This window comes from Oratosquilla oratoria, chromosome 12 (genome assembly GCF_046742065.1).
Source record: "Oratosquilla oratoria isolate Oo_2021 chromosome 12, ASM4674206v1, whole genome shotgun sequence".
Taxonomy (NCBI): domain Eukaryota; kingdom Metazoa; phylum Arthropoda; class Malacostraca; order Stomatopoda; family Squillidae; genus Oratosquilla; species Oratosquilla oratoria.
Genome location: NC_134788.1, coordinates 15,355,481 through 15,365,806, shown reverse-complemented (window position 1 = coordinate 15,365,806; position 10,326 = coordinate 15,355,481). Strand labels below are relative to the sequence as shown.

The window sequence follows — 10,326 nt, the reverse complement described above, 5'->3', positions numbered from 1 at the left end:
CTCTTCACTCATTCTTTCTAAAGAGAGAAACTAATATCTATTTATATCTTCCATAAGCACTTATTAACTTGCACCATGGCTTGATGGTGCAGTGGTAGCAATCACAAGCCCAAGGCTGAAATAATTTGAGTATCACTGCACTGCAAGTCGTTACTCCAACTCTCGTGGGCAGGGAGTTGGGTGTGTGTGTGCGTGTAAAGTCACAGTATTACCCATAGATCGGACATACGAGCTCTGAGCTCTCATCCAGGAGGTTACTGGCTGTTGATTGCAAATCCAGCATGTGATCCAAGACCATGGTGAATCACCAGCACCATGTGTTAGGTCAGAAGGTTTGACATTATACACAACTTGTTATTGATAACATTTGTTATTGCATAAAATTCCAAATACAATATTAAACAACATTTTTAAGAGTTTGAGGAGCACGTAAATCAGGCGTAACCAGGTGTTGTTCCCAGCGACAAGACAGTAAATGTGTCAAGTCAAACTCGGTGATAAGACTGTAAATGCATTTTATCAGACCTTATTCACCAAGTTGTATGCACAAGCTCGGCAAAAAAGTGCTGGGAAATGGGGTAAAATAACAAGGTACCGTTGTATTATTATCATCATTGTGTGTAGGGACGGCCATAGAGTGATCTTTGTCATGTTGGTTTATTTATTTATGGTGAAAAATATGGCAACATGGGGCAACTACTACAATGCCAGGTAGCCTTTCGGCAGTGATACCTGATGTATTTGCTTACTGTACGCGACTCGGCAAGGTCTCTTTGCTTGATGCCCTGTGGGTTTATACCTGTTGCTGGTATTTGGGGGGGGGGGGTTAATTTTCTCGCTGACTGATTAGTTACCAGGAATGATGATGATAAACATGTTGATTGTCACTTAATTTTTGCCAAATATTGTTCCTCTTGGGTGTTCTCAACAGAAAATTTTTATTACTGCTGTGAATGGGTGATCTTTATACAAACAAGGAGCTAATAATAGCCGCCCCGGAGCAAAGTCCTTATTGATACCCCCTCCAATCACCCCTTCCCACCTCCACCATCCACTGCCGATTTCAGCTACTGGCTTGCGAAATAATTAAACTGATTTTAAAATTTGTATTTAATGTCCCCATTGCAGGAAGGATAAGGGGAAAATATTTGATATTCTGTATGATTCTAACGGAAAATTCATATATTACGGTAAAATATTCAGGGCTCTTTTTTTTTTTTATAATTATTTTGTCAGCCTTGTGGGGGGCATGTCCAGACTAGAATTGCCGCCTCCCCCAAGGGCATATGCACCCCCCCTCCCTCCCCCCCAATATGAGGGCCCTGCTGGAACTGTACAGTCCCCCGGGAACTGTCCTAAGTACTAAGAGAAAGACAAAGAGAGGTAAAAAAAAAAAAAAAAATGAAGTTGGCAGAAGCCTGGTCCAGTGACGGAGTGTCAACCCTACAGGGCTGCAATCCCTGAAGAACGAGAAGGTGTTGATGGACATGGCAGGGGACGGGATGTGCACAAGGTGAATTGTGATGTATATGAGGTGTGTCGGCTGCCCCCTTAATAAGGGGGAAAAAAGGGCCTTTGGTGTGTATGTTAATGGGACTTAACCCATTAAACTCCGATGACAAGATGTCTTGTCATTTGGTCAAATAAAACAAAAAATCATAAAACACCAGAAAAATATGACGTCAGTCCTCGCTTCGCTGCGAGCGAAGCGAGGATTGACGTCATATTTTTCTGGTGTTTGATCAAACATTTTGGTGTTTTATGATTTTTTGTTTTATTTGACCAAATGACAAGACATCTTGTCATCGGAGTTTAATGGGTTAAACAGACAGTTCCGATGCCTATCTCAGAGGACGAATGTCATCACGCAGGCCTCCGTCACCGGTCTCCACGACATTCGTCTTTTGCATGAATCCGCCTTGCGTGCACACGCACATCCCTCTCCACCAGGCAAAGATCCTGGTGTCGACAGACGGTATTTTCCTCTCTCATCCTTCCTCTCGCTGTCACTCTTCCTGTCGTTCCTTTTAGCTCGCTTCCTCCCTCTCGGTTTTCTTTGCTCCACTCCTCGATGAACACGGGTATTCTGGTTCATCTCAGGCGATTCATCTTGATGGTGGTACTCGCCAAAGTGACGAGGAAGTACGGAGCCTCCGTGTTGGGCATGAAGGTGGAAGGGATGATGTTGTACACACCTGCCACCAGGCGATCCACCTCGAGAACCACAAAACCGGACCTGAAAATTCAAAAAATTCTGCATGTGAATCGACCACATGCACTGCTGCCGTGCTAATTTTGTGTCGGTGTTGTTTTAGTGCCGGACGGGGACCCATTCGGTCACTGCGCTTTGTATTCTCTCGATCTTGTTCGCAACAGAGCCGGACTGACAAAATTTTTTTACCCCCTTGCATTTTAATTAAAACATGTGACCCTTTCCCCCATTACCCACACCTGAATTTACATAACAAAGAATATACATATACCAAAGGCTTTTTCCCTCTTACAGGGGAAGTAGCCAAAAAAAAAAAAAAAAAAAGAAAAAAGGCATATAAACCACTCCCATCCGTTCCATCCCCCACATACACCACTCCCACTCACCCCATTCCCTCCCTCTTATCTTGGCTCCTCCTGGATGACAGGACATCCATGCATCTCACCAACTGCCCTCGGTCAGAAGCAGTGTTGCAAAAAAAAAAAAATTACCATAATTTACCATTTACTCACAACCACACCCCATCTCTCTCTAGCCATCTTCCTCCCTTGCTCAACAGACATTCCCCTTGTACCCAACAGCCCATTTGCCCCACCCATCCCATTCTCGGTCTTCCCAAGCCTATCACAAAAGACATCTTAGACTCGCTCTATTTGTGGAAACACGACTATGCTCGTGTTCATGAAACATGGTAGGAATTATGTACAAATCTACACTGCTTTAGTTCTAAGAAATACAAGATGCTCATACAGCAAGAGCTCTGTTGCAGTAATAGCAAGTTTTGCTTTCCTCAGAACCACTCCAACAAAGTATCGGAGAGACTTGGAGCCTTTGCATGCCTTAGTGCTGCCCCGGGGCACCATCAATTTCAGCCTATTATAGCTACTGGCTTGCAAAATAATAACACGAATTTTAAAAAACTGTATTTAATGCCCCTATTGCAGAAAGGATATGAGAAAAATATTTCATATTCTGTTGATTCTAACACAAAATTCGTATATTGTGGTAATATATTCTAATATATTCAGGGCTCCTTTGACCTTTTTTTTATTATGATTATTTTGTCAGCCTTATGGGCGGCATGTCCAGACTAGAAATGCCACCCCTGGGCACATGCCTCCCCCCCCCCCCCCACAATGGGAGGGCCCTCATAAAACTTCATTACCTGTAAGCACCAGACTGTTTCTTGGTAAAATATCCCTTGGCTTCCGTGTTGCGGGCCTCGATGCACACAAGTTCCAGTCCGATCTGTAAACACAAAGAAATTACATACATACATTCATATACCAAGGCTTTTTCCCCCTTACTAGGGAGGTAGCCAAAAAGGAAAAGGCATAAAATCATTCCCACCCATTTCATCCCCGAAAACACTCCACACCCCTCCACCCTCCCTCCCATCTTAGCACCTCCTAGATGACGGGTCATCCCTACACCCTGTCCACTGCCTGGGTCAGAGGCAGTGTCACAAGACACAGCACATCCACAGCAAGACCGTTTCATTAAATCGGCGACCCCCACTCTCCGTCCCCCCCATATAAAGGAGAAATTAAAAGAAATTCAACTTTTAATATATTCATCCACATCTATGTGGGTGATGTTTTATGCTGGGACTTTTCAAATGGAATATGACTATTTCTTTTATTTTCTATTCATTTATTATTATTTTTTTTCTTTTCTTTTTCCTTTCCCAGGAACCTGTGTACATGTCATATTTTTTTAATAGAAAAAAAAAAAAAAAAAAAATTGTTAAAATTATAATAATAATGGCTGATTAAATGAAGCAGCCTTACTGTGGATATGCTACGTCTTGCTACACTGGGTTCTGACCCATGGCAGTGGACAAGATGCAAGGATGACCTGACATCCAGGAGGAGCCAAGATAAGTGGGAGGAAGGTGGATGGATGGGAGTGGAGTATGTGGGGATGGAATGGGTGGGAATGGATTTTATGCCTTTGTTTTTTTTGGCTACCTCCCATGTATGGGGGAAAAAGCCTTTGGTATATGTAACTTAATCTATATCATTGATTCCCAATTATCATATTTAAATTTGAATTCATGCACTGTTTGAGCTTGGGCTATATCACCTTCTAAGTTATTACACATATTTATGCATCTATATGGTGTGTATTTACATAGTTGTATCTTACGGGAAGGGGAGCTACACTCGTGGTGTCCCGTCTCTGTATCTCACCATATCTAAAGTGCTCTCAAGTTTGTGTATTGTTTTTTGCACACACTATTGTTTCTTCCAATTTATTCCATACATCCACCACTTTGTGGGGAAAGCTGTCTTTTCAGGTTTCTTCTATAACCGTCCTTTTTGAGCTTCCTTCCATGTCCTCTTGCGTTTCTCTTATCCCAATTTAGTAAGCCTTCTCTATAAAGGACTTCTATAACTCTCATAATTCTGTAGATGGTAAACAAGTCACTTCTTTCTCTTCTCTGTTCCAGAGTCGGTAATTCTAGTTTTGACAATCTATCTTCATATGACTTTTTTGATAGTGTTGGGGCCATATTCATAGTTACTGTCTGGATGTATTTACCTAGTTGTATCTTACAGGAAGGGGAGTTACGCTCATGGTGTCCTGCCTTTGTAACTCGCAGTGTCTAGTTAATCTTAACCACTTCCATACGGTGACGCCTACGTAGGCGTCATGAGGAGCAAGTGTGTACGTGATGATGCCGATGTCGGCATCTTGATTATATTTATTGTAGTCGTACCTACATAACCTCCATTCTCTCTAAACTGGCTTCATCATATTTTTCATGGTTATCAAAATTCACGGGTGAAAGAGAACGAACGATTGAGCACTGACTTTATTTTTTATAATGCGATTATTATGACGCAACATCGCACGTCGGGCAGCTAATGCTGCCCGACGTGCAATGTGCCCCGGAGTGAAGAGGTTAAATTTGTGTATGATTTTTGCACACACTATCTGTTTTGTCCATCTTTTCAAGTGTCCACCAGTCTGTGTGAATTTTTTTTTTTTCATAACTCTTCTATAACTATCCTTTTTGAGTTTTTTCCATATCCACTTGTGTTTCTCTTGTCCCAGTTTAGTTCTTCCTCTCTACATGTCTATGTATCTATTTATATAACAAGTGTTTTTTCCCCCTTACAAGGGAGGTAGCCAAATCAAAAGGTGCATACCTACTTCCACTCATTCCACTCCCATCCACCACCCTTTCCTCCCTCACATCTTAGCTCCTCATGGATGATGGGTCATCCCTGTATCCTGCCAACTATATATATGTAAATAAATAAAATCGAACATATACAAAATTAAGTAAATATCGAAGAAAAGCAACACAGGTACGACTTCCTGCCTACCTGGACTTCCTTTGGGGCTTTCAGCTGGAAGCAGACTGACGGCATATCTTTCTCAATGCGAAGCTGATATACGGGGTTGTTCTTGTACGTAGCCGGATGGTTGGGGCATCCACCAGCAGTTTCCCCAGCCCATCGCCCCTCAACCTAGATAAGAAAAAAAAAAAAAAAAAAAAATAGAAATAAAGATTATTAAAACATATACTTATTTGTACAGCCATCAGCAAGGTTTGACCTAATCCACAGTTCTCGCAGCATCAATACGATTATTTTTTTTTCTAAGTACACAATATCTTTTCCTATGTATTTGGCTCACAGTTAGGTAATCCTTTTGAATACATAAAAAAAGTTGTCGGATAAAGAATTAAAATTTTGTTTCATTAAAAACTCTTGTGGATCAAAACTTTTGCTTGTGGCTGTACATAAAAAAGGTTGCAAATCCTTTGTCTGAAATGCAAGGAACTGAAGTCACATTTCAGAATTAGATTCTGAAATATTTGTGGATTTTGTTGGATCAAATAGGGTCATCTTCAGAACAGATCCGTTTACAGCAACGGCTATACATGCACTTTGAATGTAGCCTTACGTATATTTTTTACTAATTTCTAATTTTCAGATTATGTATATATTCTGAAAGAAGCTTGAATTAATTTTTTTATATTATTTTGCATATCTGGTGATAATGCTATTTACCATATTCAAACTAATGGAATGACTTTGCAAGTGGCAGCACACCTTACCAAATCAACAGCTACCAGGAGATTTAATAAGAAAGTACCATAGGAGCAGTAAGTGGTATTAGATAGAAAAAAAAAAAAAAAAAAAAAAATATATATATATATATATATAAATACATATATCACTTAGACAAAATGTTGTAGCACATTTGTAAATATAATCACGAAGAACCCACAGTCGGAATAAAAGGAAACTTTAGAAGAAAGTGTAACTTCTATATTTCGGCTAATAGCTATAGCCCTCTTCAGGAAAGTACAGATTACAAGAATTTGCAGAGACATAAGTACAATTGAGATGTGAGTAGAAGGGTAACACGCAGAGCTAGAACAGGACGATCCGTCACGCAGGGCGTGATTATATATATATATATATATACACATATATATATACACACACATGCAAAGAAATCACAAACAACAAACAACACATGATTCACAAAACATGCGAGTAACCACTAGGAAAATGAGAACTTGGTAACTGAAGATGTCTTAAATAGACAAAACATTTGGTTACCAAGTTCTCATTTTCCTATTGGTTACTTGCATGCATACATACACACATATATATATAAAATAAAAAATAAAATAAACAGACATCCGCAACAATGATGAAAAATCTCTAATGGCGTTCTTAGTTGGTAGAGAGCGCACAGTATCAATGTCTCTTGCCCATTGCCTGGGTCAAAAGCAATGCAGCAAGGCACAGCACATCCACAGTAAGACCCTGCTACTTCATTCACATGGTGACCCTCCCCACTAAATAAATAAATACATACATACATACATATACCAAGGCTTTTTCCCCCTTACAAGGGAGATAGCCAAAAAGGAAAAGGCATAAAATCATTCCCACCCATTCCATCCCTGAATACACTCCACACCCCTCCACCCTCCCTCTCATCTTAGCACCTCGTGGATGATGGGTCATCACTGCACCTTGTCCACTGCCCTGGGTCAGAAGCAGTGTCGCAAGACACAGCACATCCACAGCAAGGCCGCTTCATTAAATCAGCGACCCCCACCTCTCCATCCCCCCATGCATAAAGGAGAAGACGGGGAGAAATCCCTTCAGGCTGCGTCAAAATTTGCTCACACATACTACCTCACCCCCCATCCCCCCACCCATTCCACCTCATGCATCACATCATCCATATACAACCATTCTCCATTCACCCCTGTCTTCTGTCCTCTCCTGTCCTTCCTCAACAGACATTCCCCTCTTCCCCAAAGCCCCCCTTCACCCCATCCATCCACCTCATCCTAGGACGTCCCTTCATGTTCACTCCCTCCACATCTGCCTTCCATACCTCTTTTACTAGTCTTTCTTCACTCATTCTTTCCATGTGTCCAAACCATCCTAATACTCTTTCATCAACCCTATCTCCCAAACCCCTTTCCACCCCTGTTCTCCTCCTCACCTCCTCATTTCTCACTCTATCCAGCCTAGTAACCCCCATCATACTTCTCAGACACCTCATCTCAAATACATTCAAACGGGATGGGAATTGGGACTAGGCATCCTTCTCCTTGTAGCCCCACAGGGGACATTCCTAAAAGAAAAATAAATAAATAAAATAAGATATGAAGGAGGGAAGAGGGTGGATAGGAGTGGAGTATGTGGGGATGGAATGGGTGGGAATGGTTTTTATGCCTTTGTCTTTTTGACTACCCCCCGTGTAAGGGAAAAAAAAAGCCTTTGGTATATGTATGTTGTTATTAGTGGTGACCTGTCATCCTAGAGGAGCCAAGATAAGAAGAGGGAGTAGAGTATTTGGGGATGAAATGAGTGGGAGTGGATTTTATGCCTTTGTTTTTCTTGGCTACCTCCCTTGTAAGGGTGAAAAAGCCTTTGGTATATGTATGTATGTATATAAATGAATACATACATATACCAAAGGCTTTTTCCCCCTTACACAGGAGGTAGCCAAAAAGAAAAAGGCATAGAAACCACTCCCACCCATTCCATCCCTGACACACTCCACTCCCATCCATTCGCTTCCCTCCCTCTTATAAAGTAAAAGTATGTAAATAAATAAATGAATAATACTGACCTGGAATTTGTTCTTGGGCAAGTCTGGCAGCTTGCCCAGCGAGAACGGACAGGATGCGTAGACTCGCAGGGAGTAGTGTATGGTTGTGTTCTTCTCGTACTGAGACACGACTAGCGTGAAAGTGTGTGTGCCTTCTGGAAGCGTCATACGGCACAGGTAGTGGGGGCTGTTGATACGTACACCATCCAAGTATGGAGAAGGATCGTCTGTAACAGAAGCGTAACGTACTTTTAACCCCTTCAATATGTTGCGTCATAATACTTGCATTATAAAAAATACAGTCACTGCTCTATCGCTCGTTCTCTTTCACCCTTGAATTTTGATAACCATAGAAAATATGATGAAGCCAGTTTACAGAGTATGGGGGTCACGCAGGTACGACTACAATAAATACAATCAAGACGCCGACGTTGGCATCCTCGTGTACCCACTTGCTCCTCATGACGCCTACATAGGCGTCACCGTATGGAAGGGGTTAACACTCATTGCGAGTGGTGGAGCGGATGTGGAGGCGAACGATGGAGTACGGGAAGGAGGTAAACAGGTGGAAAGAAAAGTGTTGAGAGGTCGTTCAAAGGGGTGATGGTACCCGTTGCATGGTACGGAGCAGAGACAGAGAGGAAGAAGCTAAATGTATTTGTGATGAAACGTTTGAGATTGGTAAGTGTTACGAGAATTGCTAGAGTAACAAATCGTGACGTAGTTTTCAAGGAACAGAATCAGATCAAATCGTGACGTAGTTTTCAAGGAACATAATCAGATAAAATCGTGACGTAGTTTTCAAGGAACATAATCAGATAAAATCGTGACTTAGTTTTCAAGGAACAGAATCAGATCGTATAAAGATCGTACGAACACCACAACGGCTTACATGGATAGAAGACTCTCCTGCCATTGTTCTTGTATATCACCAGCGTTATGTACTCCGTGTTCTCCTTGAAATCCTGAATCTCCGTGATGTGTCGGGTCAGGAGCACCCATACGGCTGCCCCTCCGCTGCCGCAGCGTACCTCTAGCTTGTACTGAGGGTTCTCGCCAATGTTGTACAAGTCGCGTGCTGGTCCTGTTTGCTTCAGCCATGTCCTGGAGGAATAAGAGGATTATTACGAAGATGAGAAATACCTGTAATTATTCTTTTTATCTTTAACAAATGTACAATGTACACAGTATTGCCAAGGTTGAGTGGAGAAAGAGAGAATGTGAGAGAAAAAGAAAAATGAAGACAAGAAAAAGAAGAGAAAAAACGAAAAGGAAAAATTAAAAGACAAAAGAGAAAAGAGAAAAAGAAGAAGAGAGAGAGAGAGAGACATATTCCCAAATTGCTTCAGAACTCCTTAATCTACCCTATCTCCCAGTTCTCCTTCCACCCCCATTCTCTGCCTTACCTCTATCTCTCTCATTATCCACTCTGATAACACCCAACATACGTCTCAAAACCTCGAACCATTTAATCTCAAAACGAATTTAGATTCTTCCTTTCAGCCTCCCTTTTATTCTCAAGTTCTGTTCCATCTGAGAGAAATTCACTAGTGACAGCAACAGTAATCTGATCATTTTTATTTATGACAGTCGCATGTAGGATTCGAACCCACTGCTTTCGGCCACTCTGTAGTGTAGTGGGTAAAGGCTTTGTGAAGGTAATCTTACGGATGGCCAGAAGCAGTGGGTTCAAATCCTGCACACGACTGTCATAAAAATTTATCAGATTTCTGCTCCATATATTTCAGCCTTCCTTTATTTTAAGCTTATGCTCTATATATTTCTGCCTCCCTGTATTCCAAGCCTCTGCTCTGTATATCTAAACCTCCCTTTATAGCTTCTGCTTCATATATTTCAGCCTCCCTTTATTCTAAGCCTATGCTCTGTATATGTCAGCCTCCCTTTATTCCAAGTCTCTGCTCCGTATATTTCAGCCTCCCTTTATTCTAAGCCTATGCTCTGTATATTTCAGCCTCCCTTTATTAACCCATTCAACTCCGATGACAAGATGTCTT

At 41.5% G+C, this 10,326-nt stretch overlaps 1 protein-coding gene across 2 annotated transcripts in view; it reads right to left on the bottom strand.

Moving 5' to 3' along the window:
• Positions 1-351: 351 nt before the first annotated feature.
• Positions 352-10,326, bottom strand: part of LOC143031007 (calpain-7-like) — a 36,052-nt gene continuing 26,077 nt past the window's right edge. For both annotated transcript variants that reach the window (XM_076194345.1, XM_076194344.1), the window contains exons 12-16: positions 9,204-9,415; positions 8,333-8,538; positions 5,548-5,691; positions 3,378-3,460; positions 352-2,236 (exon numbers count right to left, since the gene is read on the bottom strand). In XM_076194345.1, coding sequence (XP_076050460.1) covers positions 2,092-2,236; positions 3,378-3,460; positions 5,548-5,691; positions 8,333-8,538; positions 9,204-9,415 — 790 coding nt within the window. In that variant the 3' untranslated portion in view covers positions 352-2,091. The remainder of the gene's footprint in view (positions 2,237-3,377; positions 3,461-5,547; positions 5,692-8,332; positions 8,539-9,203; positions 9,416-10,326) is intronic.